The sequence below is a fragment of the Erinaceus europaeus genome, chromosome 8 (genome assembly GCF_950295315.1).
Source record: "Erinaceus europaeus chromosome 8, mEriEur2.1, whole genome shotgun sequence".
Taxonomy (NCBI): Eukaryota; Metazoa; Chordata; class Mammalia; order Eulipotyphla; family Erinaceidae; genus Erinaceus; species Erinaceus europaeus.
The window spans coordinates 50,572,025-50,589,120 of record NC_080169.1 but is presented as its reverse complement, the minus strand read 5'-3'; the positions used below and the strand labels follow the sequence as shown (position 1 = coordinate 50,589,120).

At 37.7% G+C, this 17,096-nt stretch overlaps 1 protein-coding gene across 5 annotated transcripts in view; it reads left to right on the top strand.

Moving 5' to 3' along the window:
- Positions 1–17,096, top strand: part of DYNC1I1 (dynein cytoplasmic 1 intermediate chain 1) — a 486,729-nt gene that overhangs the window by 391,858 nt on the left and 77,775 nt on the right. For all 5 annotated transcript variants that reach the window (XM_060196200.1, XM_060196197.1, XM_060196195.1 and 2 more), the window contains 3 exons: positions 4,888–5,001; positions 8,365–8,498; positions 13,955–14,099. In XM_060196200.1, the coding sequence (XP_060052183.1) occupies positions 4,888–5,001; positions 8,365–8,498; positions 13,955–14,099 (393 nt within the window). The remainder of the gene's footprint in view (positions 1–4,887; positions 5,002–8,364; positions 8,499–13,954; positions 14,100–17,096) is intronic.

The following is a 17,096-nucleotide window of genomic DNA, read 5'->3' as shown; positions in this document are numbered from 1 at the left end:
AAGTGGTAAAGCAGGTCTATGACTGTATCTTTCTCTCCCCCTCTCTGTCTTCTCCTCCTCTCTTGATTTCTCTCAATCCTGTCCAACAACAAGGAACAAAAATGGGAAAGATGGCCTCCAGGAGCAGTGGATTCATAATTCAGGAGCCAAGCCCCAGTGATAACCCTGGAGGCAAAAAATAATTAATTAATTAATTAATTTAATTTAAAAATAAAAAGGAAGTATTTAATTTATAGTGACTGTATGCTGATTGATTTATATAAAGTGGAGTAAAAAAGTAGGTGAAGGAAGTTGGATTTAAGGAAATCTCTGAATCTACAAGTCTTTTGAAGTTCTAAGTTTTAGCACATAGAAACAATCTTTTTTTGCATATCCCAGGGGTTACCTTTGAGGACAGATTAAAATGAAAGAAAAGAAGAAGTGAAGAAAGGAAGAAAAAGAAATGGAAGGGAGAAAAAACTTTAGAAAAGGCATCTGTGAAGTTGTTTTCCTATAATAACCTTTTGTATTTGCATTATAAGGTAGAAACCAGTGCTTTCAATTTGACCAGAAAGAGTGTGCATTTCACATCTAGGCATGGAATATGGGACTTTTGCCAACAGGCCTTTTTGATTTGTGATTGAAGGGGTTTTATGACTTTAAATTCTAGAATCTGTGGTATAAGTCTCAATGGCAAAGTCTACAGTGACAACATAATCCCTAGGGTTAAAAGTCAACATCTCAAAACCATTACCCATAATTTAGCAGGAGAGGTTCAGTATAGTGTTTGTAAGACAACTACTCTGTCAGTTCCTTTAAGAAAATGACAGGTGTGTTTAGCAATTGTTATGAGGAATGAGAAGACTGGCGTGTCTCCATCAATCCTTGCTACCTTAACATTTAAGGTAACTGATGTTCTGCCTATGAAATGCCCAAATTGTGCCCAAGGATTCAGTTATACTATTGTTTAAATTCCCTTAATGTGGTTGTCTCATTTGTTTCATCTTATGGCCTCAAAACCATTCTTGTCTTCTGAAAAGGGGCCTGCTTGGTACTTTAGTTAATATCATGAAGAGGAAAATGCTTTCTCTCTCCTAAGATTGACAATGGGAAATTACAAATATCAAGTTAGCTTTAATTCTAACTGACTTGGACCTGCACCATATACAGGTGAAACTAGTTCTTGGAATCTTGGAAAATTACTCTTGTCTACCTCATTTCTCCAAACTAATAACAGAAAATTGTGACCCAGGAAAAGATGAGCTTGATGCAGGTGTTTGTTCAAGTGGCATGAGACCAATTCTTGTTGGATGTGGATGTCTGGTATGTTTGTAAGCATATCTTCAGATATTACAAAGAATCATAAAAATAAATGTTCTAACATTTAGCAATGATATTTGAGCAAGAATTCAAATCTAGGAGTTCTTCCACGGAGCTGTTTTGTTGTTGTTGTTGTTGTTGTTTTTGCAAGTAACGTAGAATGAAATCATCACAACTAAAATACTAGTATGATCAGAGAGTCATTTCTGTTAGAAAACAAAACCATACCAAGTTTTTCTCTTTTGCTGTGTTTTGTTGAATTGAAGCTAAAAGTGCATAATTTTGCAACTGCCTTTCAACTTCCACTAATGCCTGACTGATTGCTGCCAGGATCTAAAAGGAAAAAGAGGTCCACCACAGATTACTAACTAATTTCCTTTCACACCCACTACACATATGCATTTGGAACAACAGGAAATCCTAATTAAAACAAAACCCTTTTGCCACACAGTAAGTTTATTCCTAAAATAAATAAAAACAGTCTGGCATCTATACTGGAAAAATGAGCTCTACCATTGCTTTTTTCTTTACATTAAGTAGAATCATTGGTGTTTGTGTGTATGAGAGAGTAGACAAGCCCACGTGGCTGCTTCTGTTCTGGTTTCTTTACATCTCTCTCTTTTCTTTTTATTGCTCATGAAAGCACAGGCCAGTAGTACTGATTAAAGCCAGGGAGAACTGCCACACACAGTCTGCTAGGCTTTTGGCTTTATACATTCTTCCACACGCCTTTTCTTCCTTCTTTCCCCTAACGAGTCCAGATCCATTAAGGTCTGGGTGATTTGTGTTGATGCTGGGTGGGTAACAAAGACGCCACATTGGATTCTTGCTGAAAAACACTATGTGGCCTTCAGGTTTATAACAATGCCCAGACTTTGTATTTTCATTCTCCATTTTCTAGTAAATCTATTATTTTTAGGTAAGAAACCATTTCACCTAGACTCCCACTTAGGTTTCCTGCTGATTTTTCTGTTCTCTGTGGCTCTGGATTTAAATTTGAGTACATGATGCTATGTTTGATACATGTACAAGAGACTAGGAATAAGATAAGAGCACTGTCCGCAGACCTAGTTAGTCCTGGTATTTAAAACATGATCAGGTCTTTTTGTGCTTTGACCTGTTTGATTGTTTGATTTCAGATGTCTGCTATACTTGCCATTGTATGAATATGTTAATATTGATTCATTTGAAAGTCTCTGGGGAGTCAGGCGGTAGTGCAGCTGGTTAAGCGCACATGGCACAAAGCGCAAGGACCAGCATAAGGATCCCGGTTCGAGCCCCGGCTCCCCACCTGCAGTGGAGTCGCTTCACAGGCAGTGAAGCAGGTCTGCAGGTGCCTCTCTTTCTCTCCTCCTCTCTGTCTTCCCCTCCTCTCTCCATTTCTCTCTGTCCTGTCCAACAGCAACAACATCAATAACAACAACAATAATAACTACAACAATAAAACAAAGTCAACTAAAGAGAATAAATAAATTAAAAAAAAAAAAAAAGAAATTTTGTGGTCCAGGAGGTGGCGCAGTAGCTAAGGCACTAGACTCTGAAGTATGAGGTCCTGTGTTCAATCCCTGGCAGCACATGTACCAGAGTGATGTCTGGTTCTTTCTCTCTCTCCTATCTTTCTCATTAATAAATAAATAAAATCTTTAAAAAAAAATTCTCTAAAATCTCTGTAAAAGGATTGTGTGAGCAAAACACAGGGATTTAGTTGACTGTCATTCACACAAACAAGGGATGACACCTGCCCCCTCATACAAAGTAATTTAGGATACATTGGTACAGACATATTTTTATCACATGAGAAGTGACAATTCAGTCTTCCTAGAGTTCTGTATTCAACAGGTCAGTATAAAGATACGCAGTGTGCTTCATCTTCAGAACTTTGCTGTAAGAGGAACTCAGAAAAAAGTTCAACATATTCAAAAGAGAGTCACCAGGATTGAAAACAAGATCCTTAAGAAATAATTTATGACAATAATCTAAGAAAAATAGTACTTAATAGTATGGTAATATTTCAACAATCTTTAAATACTCAAAAAGCTGAGCTGTTTTCATATGACCTGTATCATCCCAAAGGGGACTATATTAACAGTATTCCCTTGAACCTTTTTAACCCTCCTAATAAAAGAAATAACTCCTCAGAAATTAATGCTAAAACTTGATACCCTTTAAGAAAAGTGTCTAAGAAGGCTGTAGGTATGGACTGAACTGCTGGTGTCCATGTCCAGCAGAGAAGCAATTGCAGAAGCCGGAACTCTCACCTTCCGCACCTCAAAAAGAAATTTGGTCCATACTCCCAGAGGGTTAAATTAATGGGTAAATAAACCAGAGGGTTTTGTATCCTTGTTCCACCAGGACCTGAACTGTCTGCCACCAGTCATTTTGTTTGTATACTAGCAAACTATAACCCTATTATCTTACAATTTTGAAAATCAAGATTAAAATACTAATTAAAAAAAAGAAAGAAAGGTGTTTAAGCAGAGCTTGGACCATCTCTTTGTAGAGGCAGTTTAATAGTCACACTAGATGATTATTATAGCGTCTTCTGACCAGGAGTTTATATGATAATAATAGTTTGGAAACCATTCTCTATATAATATCAGCTTTCCAATATTAAAGATTGTTTCATTGTAGTTGTGGCTAGGTATTATGGACAGTAACTCATCAAGAGTAAGACTTAGACCGTCAGCTATTTGCACAGAGAAGCATCAAGTAAGCTGTGGTTTGGCCACTAGTGGCTAAGCTGCCTAAAATCTAACCCAAATTGCTGCGAGGTTCTGCTTATGCTAACCTTCCATTTAGTATTTAATGTGCAGCTGCAAATGATTTTAGCCTACCCTTTAGGCATCTACAGAATTATAGTATACCTTGCTAGAGTTATGACAGAGAGTTGCAGTAGCTTGCTTACAATTCCTGGGATATGTAAATACCTTTCCAAAGACCCCAACCAAAATCAAAGCCTCTGTACTAACTCAAATGATATTTTGAAAAATGAATTTATCATTATTCTCAATGTTTACAGTAGCATAGAAGAGACTAAACTTATCTTGCTAGATGCATTGTGCTAGTAATCTCTATCGTCAATCTCTTCCTCCAAATCAAAGAAGTTAATGAATACTAACCATAGCTTTGAAAAATATTAGCAAATGTGTGGCATTATGGCCATAATGCATTAAACTTCAGGTTTAGTAATACTTATTGCCAAAAGTCAATAGTTTTACCCTTGTGAATATCTTTCCTTATCACTCATGAGCTTAGAAGGCAAACTATGTGGTGGAGATTTAAGCAATCCATATTCACCTCCCTGTGCTGCTTCAGCCCTGCCGATCCTCATTTGCTCTCACTTCCTTCAGCTTTGTTGCACTACGTCTCACTGAACAAGCTGGAGCTTTGTAATTATTTCCACTATTATGTGTTCCTGCCAGAACTTTTAGAAAGGCTCAAATCAAAAATAGCAAGTGACCCAAGGCTTGCATTATTATAGAATTGTGTAGCTTTTGAATCCTGGTTTTAAAGCAATATGTTTAACACTCAGATGCAAACATTTCCTGTTAGATCAGAGTGTGATTCTCTATGTTTATGCTTTCACAGCATCCCGTGTACTGTGTAAATGTCGTTGGGACCCAGAATGCTCATAACCTCATCACTGTCTCTACTGATGGTAAAATGTGTTCCTGGAGCTTGGATATGCTCTCAACTCCACAGGTGGGTTTGTTTTCACTTATACATAAGAGCACCCTGGTTAAAAGTAATTCTTGTTTATTAAAATGTAGTTCCTAAAAGCCAAACCCTCACATCCTATAGGAACTAAAACCAATGGATGCACTTAAAAGAGGGGGGCCTGCTATCAGCAGCCTTCCCTTGAAGCCAAACCCATTTCCTTTACCACAAATCATATAATTATTTTAATACCATTAATCCTTAGGTCAGTTTCAAGAGAAAATTAAATAAGCCATTTTAAAGCATGGTTATTATGGAAGCTACTTATGATACATGTTATATTTACCCTACAGCATTGTTAAACAAATAAAAATGAGCTTGGAGCTCAATTTAACAACCCCTGGTAGGTACTTGCCTTAGAGAAAAGGTTTCCCAACAAGACAGATTCCTTTGATAAATCTGTAGTCCAGACAGCCATCTGTGTATATGAAGAACTTGTCAAGCCATCTTCTTTCCTCTCTAGAATGTTTGTTAGTATGGTTCATACCAGTCCTTGTTCGATAAATGAAAAGTTGAAAATGGAAAAAGCTCCAAGGTTTCTAAACCACTCTGATTACAGTAATGAGAACCAAACAAGGAGCAGAAGAGGAAGAGATAGTTGAGGGGAAGGCAATGTAAGTGGGACTTTCAGAATATACATAATACCCATAAGCATATGCACACACTTCACATTTTTATTGGGATTGGAGAGAGGACTTCACTCTCCTCCAAACAAAAATGTAAGAAAGAGAAAAAGGTTCATTATTTGTTTGTTGTTTCTGTTGCTGTGCAACAGTGGGGAATGAATGCCAAACCATGAGCATGCACTGTAGCACTGAACAGCCTCCCAGGTTCAAGTTCTACTGTTTAGAAGGAGAGATCAAAAGGAGAGAAGAGGGAGAGGAGAGGAGAGGAGAGGAGAGGAGAGGAGAGGAGAGGAGAGGAGAGGAGAGGAGAGGAGAGGAGAGGAGAGGAGAGAAAAGGGGAAAGATGGGGAGAGTAGACACCCAGAGAGAGCACAGATACTTTAGCACCATTCACCACCCATGAAAGTCCTACAAGGTGCTGGGGTTTGAATCCAGGTTCTTGAGCACAGTTAGATGCATGCTTAATTAGGTGAGCTATCTTCTGGCTACAAGAGGAGTATATCGTTTGTTAGAAGAAAAAAATATAATTTTAGCATTCCTATTTCCTTTACTAGAATAATGATCCCAGAATATTTCACACAATTTTAGAAAGCAGTGACATTTCAAGATACATAAGTAAATGTGGAAATCATAAATAATTTCTCAGTAGTCTCTACCAGTATGGATGTAGAGAATAGTAAAATTAAATGCATTTTGGGCTTTATTTTATTTTTGCAATGGAAAGGGGATGTGTGGAAAGAAAGAACTCATAATGAACTCCTTACAGTTTAACTTCCATTACTTTTGCTGATCTTTATCATTATACAAGTCAAGAATGTGGCTGTTTCATGGTTTTTTCTTAAAATTTCTCAATAATGAGTTGTTTTCTTTTTAAGAACATGGAGATTATTACTATATAGAAGGGCTGGGCAGTGGCACACCCAGTTAAGCACACATGGTATGAAGCACAAAGGCCCACACAAGGATCCGGCTTCAAGCCTCCATTCCCTACCTGCACGTTTACAGGCATATCTCCCTCTCTCTCTCTCTCTCTCTCTCTCTCTCTCTCTTTCCACCTTCCATCTCAATTTCTCTCAGTCATGTCAAATAAAATGGAAAAATTAGCTGCAAGAGCCGTGGATTTGTAGTGCAGACACCAAACACCAGCAGTAACTCTGGAGGTAAAAAAAAAAAAAAAAAAAGAAAAGAAAAACTACATAGAAAAGCAAACTCTCTGGTGAGCAATACTGAAATGTGAGTTTTGCTGATTAAACATGTGCTTATTTAGGTTAAAAACTAGGCATTTACAGACTACAAAATCATTTTTATTAGTTTCAGCATGTTCAGTCTCCTCTCCCTTCACAGGGATGCATTGTTTTCTGGTGGATTCCCTGGGTGAGGAATGTTTCCGACATGGGAGCATCCATCAGTTGCATTGGTGACTCAAAGATGTGCCATCAACACTACTTGTTTATTTGTTTGTTTGTTTTGCCACTCATTGCTTGTACAACTTCACCTCTCTCAACTACCACTATTTTAATTTGGTAGAGGGTAAGAGACAGGGAGAGATAGAGAGGGAGAGAGACAGTAGGAGAAACACCACTGCTTGTTGGAGTTTAACCTCTAGGGAGCTTCTATATGGTTGCTTGTGCTTGAACTTGGTCTCCCTGCACTATAATGTGTACATTCTACTGGGTAAGCCATGTGTGAGACCCCATGCTAATTTTAGCAATGGAGCAGACCATTAGTTTATTCCATTTTCTGTATTACATCATCATACTACCCCTCACTAACACATTCACTATATATGGATCTCAGGGACTGTGAGCACATCACATAAGCAGTTGCTCTGCACTACCCAGCCTGTTATCCTGCATTGCAGATTTATGAACTCTTTGGCTGGAATGACCTGGTTTACTTGTCTGCACATAAAAACTGAACCAGCAAGCAACTCTGACATGACCTCCTGGAGTGATTTTTTTTTTTAATATATCAGGTACTTAAAAGTAGACTGTGTGATATAAATATCCAGAAATACTGGGGGACACTAGTAACACTTCATTACTTCTCACTGCCACTAAACTTAATTCAGCCAAATAGCTTTTAAAGTATACCTGAATTTCCTATTTTGAAAATCATATTATATAAAATAAAGACTTTGTTTTACTATGTAAAAACCTATTCAAACACTGTTCTTTACAGGCTGGTCATCTATATACTCCATGGCTGCCCTTCTTCAAACCTAGTCCCAGTTGTAATCTGTTTTTTATGACCCAGGTGACAACTTTCTGGTTTCAGTCCATGGAGGACACTCATTCCTATTTTGACAAATATGCTTAGTACATCTGAGATTAATACATGTGTATTCTCAAGAACAACTGATTTTAAAAATGTTTGTAAATACAAGGGTATTGTGTGTTTTATTAAAGCTTGGGGCTGACAAGTGTAACCATTACAGTATTATCTTTAGTTTCTGCACCATTAGTTTCAAAATTCTCACCTGTCATCTCTGTCTGACTTAAGAAGCAGCAGCACATGCTGATGAAATCCAGCCGGCCTGAAACCAGAGATACACAGAAGCATGAATGTCAGGGGCAGTAAAGCGTGGTTTCTGGCACAGCCGGGGTCTTTTGTAACGCTGTGTGAAAAGCAAACAGATGATTTAGCCAAATGATTTTTCCGTGCTATCTTTGGCATGGCAAGGAGTTGACAGAGGGAATGTAACCACTTTGTATTTTGGTAGGAGAGCATGGAGCTGATGTACAATAAGTCCAAGTCTGTGGCTGTTACCGGAATGGCTTTCCCGACGGGAGATGTCAATAACTTTGTGGTTGGCAGTGAGGAGGGTACTGTCTACACAGCCTGTCGTCATGGAAGGTGATTTTTCTCTTTTCTTACCCATGATGTGTTACTCATTTCTGAAAGTCCGTTATCCCATTCTGGATGATTGCCACTTTGCATTATGACAAAGGTATTTCTGAAGAAACACAAAGCATAGCCTCAAGTCTTCATTATCTTTGTAGCATTTATTTGCTGTGGTTGTCAGCCATGTGTAAGTCTTTAGTAATCCACGCTGCCTTCAGGGAGAGGTCATCCCAAGCTTCTTAAAAGATCCTTGACTAAAAATATCTCAGCTTCTTATCCTATTATATGAGACTCTTGACTCTCTGCCCCTCCCAGCCATAGTCTTTAGGCTGTAGTCTCACACTCATGAGGATAATTATATCTAAATATTACTTATCCTATAACATCTCCAGACATTTATGCTTTTCATTTATTTTGCTGGGTCTGCCATTTCTCTTCTTAGCCTTGGTATGTCTTCATCTTTCAAGTACCAGCACAGAGGAGATGCTACAGTTAAAACTTCTGACTCTCTTTTTTTATTGTTATTTTAAATTTCATGCATTTTATTACACACAATTTTTTAAATTTTTTATTATCTTTATTTATTGGATAGAGACAGTGAGAGATCAAGAGGGTAGGGGGAAATAGAGAGGGAGAGACACCTGCAGCACTGCTTTACCACTTGCAAAGCTTTCCCTCTGCAGGTGAGAACAGGAGACTCGAACTTGAGTCCTTGTGCATTATAATGCATGAGCTCAACAAAGTGCTCCATCCCCCATCTCAACTCTCTTTAGCAAAAGAAGTCACCCCTCCTTTATGTTTCCATAAAATTTTTGTTTCCCAAAAAAAAAAAAAAGAAAGAAAGAAAAAAGAAAGGAAGGAAGAAAGAAGGAAAAAAGAAAGAAAGAAAGAAAGAAAGAAAGAAAAAGAAATTTTGTTTCCCTTACTGATTCAGTTCTTCAGAGGAATACTGACTAAGAAGCTATCATGTACTAAGCATCATCCCATCATAAGGACACAGTAAGGGACAAAGCTCATATGCTGGCTGAGGCTAGAAAACAATGAGATAATAAGCAAGTAAATGTATGATTTAATGAGATAAATCCATGAGAGTCAGGCGGTAGCACAGTGGGTTAAGCGCACATGGCATGAAGTGCAAGGACTGTAAGGATCCCGGTTCGAGCCCCCGGCTCCCCACCTGCAGGGGAGTCGCTTCACAAGCTGTGAAGCAGGTCTGCAGATGTCTGTCTTTCTTTCCCCCTTCTGCCTTCCCCTCCTCTCTCCATTTCTCTCTGTCCTATCTAACAATGACAACAACAATAATAACTACAACAACAAGGGCAACAAAAAGGAAAATAAATTTAAAAAAAAGATAAATCCTATGAAGACAAATAAAGTAGAATAAATGGACTAGGACTACAGGACTGTGAGGTTTGCTATTCTGTGTTTTTTCATGTGTTTTATGTAAAATTCTGCAATAGCATCACTCACATTTATTTTCATTACTTAATTATTATTCATTAGCTTGTTATTGAATTAACTTCTGTTACTAAGCTATTTCTATTTCCTCGCTCATTCCCTTTCTGGTGTCTGGCACATAATAGAGAGTGAAAATCTGACTGGGAAATAAGTACATGACGGTGTCTAAATAATTTTGAGAAGCCCTTTAAGACACACTCTCCCAGTCAAGAGGCTGGAGCAGTATAACATACACAAGCCACTATGCAGTTGATAAGAACTCTGCCTAATTGAGAAATCACCAAATGCTTATGAGAAACAGATCCATCATGATGAAATGGGTTCTGTTCATTTGGAGCAGATTTTAATATTTAACCCAAAGCTGAAAAGCTTTTTGAAAGATTTACTGTGTGCACCTTGGTGCTTAATTTCGCTTCCACTTTAGTAATTCTAATTCAATTGATTTTTCTCTTGTGTTTTCATCCCAGACTATTTGAATTTAATGAGGAACCATAACTTATTCAAAGTTCATAAAAATTTGTGTTTGCAATTTGAAAGAGAAATATGCATCCTTAGTCCAACTGTGTAATTTTTATTCCTCAAGTACGAGCTGTGATGTTTCAACTGTTACACATATAGAAACAAGTATTTGCCCTAATCACGTGATTTAATGATGGCTAGAAAGAGATGTGATTTATAGTTCCATAACCAGTGCCCCTGTTTCATCAAAGCACAAAAAGATCTGATAAAAGTTGTTCATTCATGCAGACATTTCCTGCAAACCTCCTCTGAGCAAAGTGCATTGTTGCATGCTGCCAGGTAAACAGACTGCATTTCAACTTGGTTCCTATCTTCAAGAAACTGATGAGGGTAGAAAAGTAAGCATACAATTATCTGCAATACCGCCTGAATTTCCCAAGTGGCATGAGAGAGACAGAGAGTATACCAGGCTAAACATGAAGTTAAACAGCTACATACTTACAAGAATCAATTGACTTACTCTGGAACTAAACCACTTGTGAAGACTAAGAACAAGCTCATTCATTGATAACTTTCAGCATTTCTTTGTGTTTATTTAATCTGAATAGCCTTTTAAATTGTGGATTTTTTTTTTCTTGACGCTACTGTCCTTTTCAAGCACAATCAGAAAGTGCACTGTAGTTCAAATGAAGAGTATTGAATCACAAAGGCAGAAAAGTGGATATGCAAAAGGATTTCATGCCCAAAACTGCAAGGTCCCCAGTTCAATCCCTGGTATGAACATAACTGAGCTGATCAAAGCTCTGGTAAGAAATTTTTTTTTAAAAGAATACCTATGGCATTAAACCACAAATCTTTTTCAATGAGCTTTATTTGACTTTTTTGTCAATCCATCCAGATAAAATATAAAATGGAGATCTTAGACCAGCAAGATAGTTAACTTGGAAGAAGGCCTGCTTTGTCATGTCTGGCCCCATTGCACTAAGGGAAGCTTCAATGCAGTGAGGTGTTTCTCTCTGTCTCTGTCTCTGTCTCTCTCTCTCTCTCTCTCTCTCTCTCTCTCATCTCCAGGGTTATAGCTGGGGCTCAGTGCCTGCACTACAAATCCACTGATCCTGGTGGCCATTTTTTTTCCATTTTGTTGCTGTTGCTATTGTACTGTTGTTGTTGGATAGGATAGGAGAAATCGAGAGAGAAGGGGAAGACAAAAGACAGAGAGAGGGAGAGAGATATACACCTGCAGACCTGCTTCACTGCTTGTGAAGCTAGCCCCCTGCAGGTGGGGAGCCAGTGGCTTGAACTGGGATCTTTACACTGGTCCCCATGCTACATGTCGTGTGCTTAATCCACTGTGCTACTGCCTAGCTCTGTCTCTCTCTCTCTCTCTCTTTAAATTAATTAATTAATTAACTTATTATTGGGTAGAGACAGAGAGAAATTGAATGGGAATGTATAAGGGAAAGAGACGGAGAGATACCTGCAGCCCTGTTTCACCACTCTTGAAGCTTTCTCCCTGAAGGTGGGGACCAGGGGCTTGAACCCAGTTCCTTGCATACTATAATGTGTGTACCTATCCAGGTGTGCCACCACCTGGATCATTTTTCTGTCTCTCTATGTCTCTTTCTCTCTATCTGAAAAAAAAATGAACTGGAAAAGTGAAACCCTGGTGACAGCAAAAACAAAACACAATACAGAGCTCAGCAAAATGTGTAAAGTAGCAGGCATTGTACTTCATAATAATTTTTAGTAAGTTTATGTAGGGCTACAGAAAGAAGTTGGTGATTTCTGCTTTTCACCTACCATAAAGAAGGTGCAAATCTACTTCCATAAATTAAACAAAGTCTTCATTTTCCACCCTATAAACCCCTTCAGGATGCTATTAAGAACAAGTAGAATTTTACCAGGGGCCACTACAAAGATCAGTTCCTTGTGTGCAATAGAACAAATGTAACTGATAATGTATGGAACTGCTGTTAGAAGTTTTACTGGCATAATTTTTGAGTGCTGCTGTAGGAAACACACTACAGTGCTTTGTTCATGGGTTCAGATATGGTTTAGCACACTAATATTTGTAGGTACTCGAGAAACCCAACTCAATAATTTGATTCATTTTTACTTTTTTGTGTTTGTGTTTGTCATGTGCATAACCTCATACACTTCAGTTTTTATAATGCATAGTATTTTTGGTGTCTTTCTTTAATTGGGTATGACTGCACTCAGACAGTTATGGCCTAGAAAATAGCATAGTAGTTTACACAAGAGACTCTCATTCCTGTGGTACTAGAAGAACCTGAGGTCCCAGGTTCAACCCCTGGGATCACTATAAGCCAGAACTGAGCAGTGCTCTAGGAAAGAAAGGGGGTGGGGAGAAGGAAAGGCTATTATGTGGAAATGAAGGGCTGGAAATAATCCCAGTTTAAATAAGCAAAATATGTCTGTGATTAACTCTCAAAATAAGTCACTGTTTCTCAAATGTGTCTTCTTTCGGAAAAAAAAAGTATTCTCTTATTTCTTTTCCCTTGTTATTTATTTTTGCAGATATTTACTGAGCATTTACAAGTTCTAAATATTTGACAACAAGAAAGAAAACATCAACCATTATGATATTTACACTTAGTGGAGTACTAAAGCTTTCTTTCACTCTGAAGAAGAAAACACTATTATCTTCATACTCTGTTTAAATTATGTGTATATTACTTTGTAATGACAAAGATCTTGACAAATGTTACATTTTCAGGAGTAAGTTATATGCCTGAAATTAATGAATTAATTTTCTTATTTAATAAGACTTCTTTATTAATAAATTCCCTCAAAAAGGTAAGTGTGTTTTTGCAGGATATATAGAACTCTGTGGCCAATAGGCATCCCAAAAATTACTAAAATTGAACATGAGCCATAGTCTTTACAATAATAGATTTTAAAATTAAAAATTTTAAGAACTAAGCACATATGCTTTCCACCAAAGTTTAATTGATAATGGCAGGATTGAAGGAACTGCTGGAAAAAAAGGTACAATGATATAGTTTAATATTAAATTTTGAAAGTTGGGAGTCTGGCTGTAGTGCAGCGGGTTAAGCGCAGGTGGTGCAAAGCACAAGGACCAGTGTAAGGATCCTGGTTCGAGGCCTGGCTCCCCACCTGCAGGGGAGTCGCTTCACAAGCAGTGAAGCAGATCTGCAGGTGTCTCTCTGTCTTCCCCCATCTCTCTCCATTTCTCTCTGTCCTATCCAACAATGATGACAACAATAATAATTACTACAACAATAAAACAACAAGGGCAACAAAAGGGAATAAATAAATAAATGAAATGAGGTAAATTTTGAAAGTTAACAGTTCAATTATATTTCATTGTTTTCTATCACAAAAATATGCAGCATGTTTGAGAATTATTTATTTCAAGATAACTGTTCAAAATGGTATAACTTTTTGCAGTATATAGATGTCCTAAATTATAGAGTCATAATCATGCAGAGCCAAGCATTGTCCTGTTTTTAAGAATCACTACTTTGTAGAGGTCACTGAAATTCTGTTCATGTGTGGTATTCAAACAGCAAAGCGGGTATCGGTGAAGTCTTTGAAGGTCACCAAGGGCCAGTGACAGGAATTAACTGCCATATGGCAGTGGGTCCAATCGACTTTTCACACCTGTTTGTCACATCATCATTTGACTGGACTGTGAAACTGTGGACCACAAAGGTAAGAATATCTTGACTGAAATTCTTACCTAGTATGTAAGCAAAGAGGACAATTTTTGTTGGGTGTGAGGGGGCAGGGAGTGTGGTTGTTTGGAATCTGAAATTTCTTTCATCTGGCTTAGCATCAGGAATTTATAGAGTCTGGTGGTAAGATTAATCTGCTTCAGAACTAAAATAGTTAAAAGTTTACTTTCTGGATGCATTTTCTTTATTTTTAAATAGTTAAGTAATATTAGAAATGTTTCATTATAAAACATTCAGAAATTTTAAGTTATGATAAAAACTGATTTCTGTCTTCACTATCCCCACCCTGAACATCTATTCACTGTCTGCCATCCTCTACAATCCCAGAAGACAACCTCTGTTTTCTGTTTGGTGCTGACCCAAAGCCTAGTCACACTCTCTAGCAGATGTACCTGTGGATATGTATCACTTGAGATTTAGGTTTGGGGGGGATTGTTGTTTTGTTTTTAACCTTTAGGAGCTTTCTAGTTCATAGATGGCACTGTTTTACTTACAGTTGAAAGCTAAATATGACCATGTTTGTGAAAAAGAATAGGAAAGATTACTGAGAAGGAGGATGCAGTCGACCAGAGAAGAAGTGATTGTGCTTTAGAGTAGTAGTCTAAGGTGGATAGTACCAGGTAATTTTAAGAAATATTGCAGAGGCTGAAAGAAAGAAATTAGTCATTGATTTGATATAAGGAGGGTGAGAGAGGGAGTCATCAGATTAAAAAAAAAAAAACTTCAGGTATTTGGGAGGGAAAACTGGTCATTTATGGTAGTATTCACTATGCTGGAGAATACCAGGGCATGTCAGGGGAAGAACTTTACACAAGTTGAGTTTTGGGTGCCTGGGAGGAACAATTCATAGCTTCATCAGGCAAGTTATTATGTAGGGCAAAACATAGGGAAAGCTTTTGGCCAGGGAATGGATTTCAAAATATTGTGTGAAAGCACAATACAGAGAAAGAAGAATATTAGGGAATAAGCAGGAGAAAAGAAACTGGGGAAGAATATTACAAAGTAGTAGCACTAGGGGTCAGGAGATGTCTGACCCAGTAGAATACAGACTTTATCAAGTGCAAAGACTCAATATGAGTTCCTGCACCATCGGTAGCTTTGTGAACAATACTGTGGTGTCACTCTGTCTGTCTGTGAGTCAGTCTCTCTAGCTTGTCTGTCTGTCTAGCTAGCTAGCTAGCTGAAATTAAAGGAAACAAGAAGCTTGTCTGTTTGGAAGTAGTGGAATTTGACAGAAGAAAAAAAGCATGATTGGGCAAAATGTAACAACCTAAGCAATAGGAAAAAATTACTATTTCTTGTGTGTGTTGCTTCATACTTATTAATGAAGAGGAACTGTATAAACAGGGCAGATTTGGCTCTTAATCATATGAAGAACATCCTCATTTGTAAGATATATTCAAACTAAAGCCAAGTTGAGTAACTTATTTCAACTATCAGATTAGCAAATATCCGAATATATTAGCAACATACTCTATGATAAGACAGAGAGAAAGCAATCATTATCATACATTGCCATTGAATAAGCAAAAAATGTATAACATTATGAAAGGGAATTTGACAAACTTTAAAAATACTGTAAGTATAATTGGTCATTGGTGGAACAATTCCCACTTCAAGGAATGTGTGCCATAGATTTATCATCAAAAATAAGAAAAGGGAGCATGTATATGATACTCATCAAAAAAAAATACTTAAATAGAAAAAGAATGGAAACAACCTCAAGTCTATCACAAGTCCATAATTAATAAACTAAATAAATAAGACATAAGAAAACAGTACTACTAAGGTGTAGGGGGAAAATGAAGGTTTTTGTATCCTACTAGGGAGTTAAACTTAAGGTCTACTTTTAAATGAAGAAAGCAAAGTAGAAAAAAATTCAACCCCAACAACAATGACAAATGAAAAAAAATTAAGTGTTTGTATTAAGCAATAAATTAATGTGTCTGTGGAATTGGAAATTGATATCAGTTGGATTGAAAGCAGATACAATATAGAAAATATTTTATTAGTGACTAACAAGATTGTAAGATAACACCACCAGAGTTCCATGCCCCACCCCATCCACTGGAAACTTCCCCATTCTTTACCCATCTGGGAGTATGGGACCAAAATTCCCCAAGGGATACAGAAAGTGGAAATTCTGGTTTCTGTAACTACTTCTCTTTTGGACATGGACGATGGCAAGTCTTTCCATACCCCCAGCCTGTTTCTATCTTTCCCTAGGGGTTTTTGGGTGGGAACAAGCTAGGAGTCTCTTTTAAGTGTATTCCAAGGAGCCCAGGCCTTTAGTAATTTTTACTGGGGCCTTATAGCTAACATGTAGGTGGACTAAAAATATTGCTGGAAAAAATTGAGAATAGGTCTAGAAAGCTGGTTGAGGGCAGAGAGTAGCCCCCAACATGAGGAAAGAATATAAATACCATTAACCATTACACCAACAATCCGATCTAGGGCCCATATATATTCAGATTTAGCACAGGAGCCTGTGTAACCTCAGCATCCCTGTCATTCTGAGCTCACACTGCATGATCACAGCTAGGAGCATTCTAGTCTGAACTCATTTCAGAACCAGTCTTCCATAAATGGCAGAGTAGGCTGACCCAACCTTCAGAGAATGGGGCAGTCCCTACCATTGCTGCTCTACAGTGAGGGCAAGGTTCTAGAAAGACCCACAAGAGGGCTTATAATGACATTCCTGATGGAAGTGAACAGTAATAGTGGAGAGAAGGATCTATTTTATTACAGGTCTAGGCCCATTATATCTATGTGGGAATCTAAGGATTCCCTGACCAAAGCTCCAGATGATGGAGTGAGCTGGTATTGACCAAAAAGGCCATCATTAAAATGAGGCAGTCTCTTACTTTTATCCAGCCTTTGCAGTCTGTTCTTTATCTGACGAAGTTAGTCTTTTTCCTAGTTGTGAGATCAATCAATCATTGAGTATCATTTGTTGTATCTAAACCAGTTTATG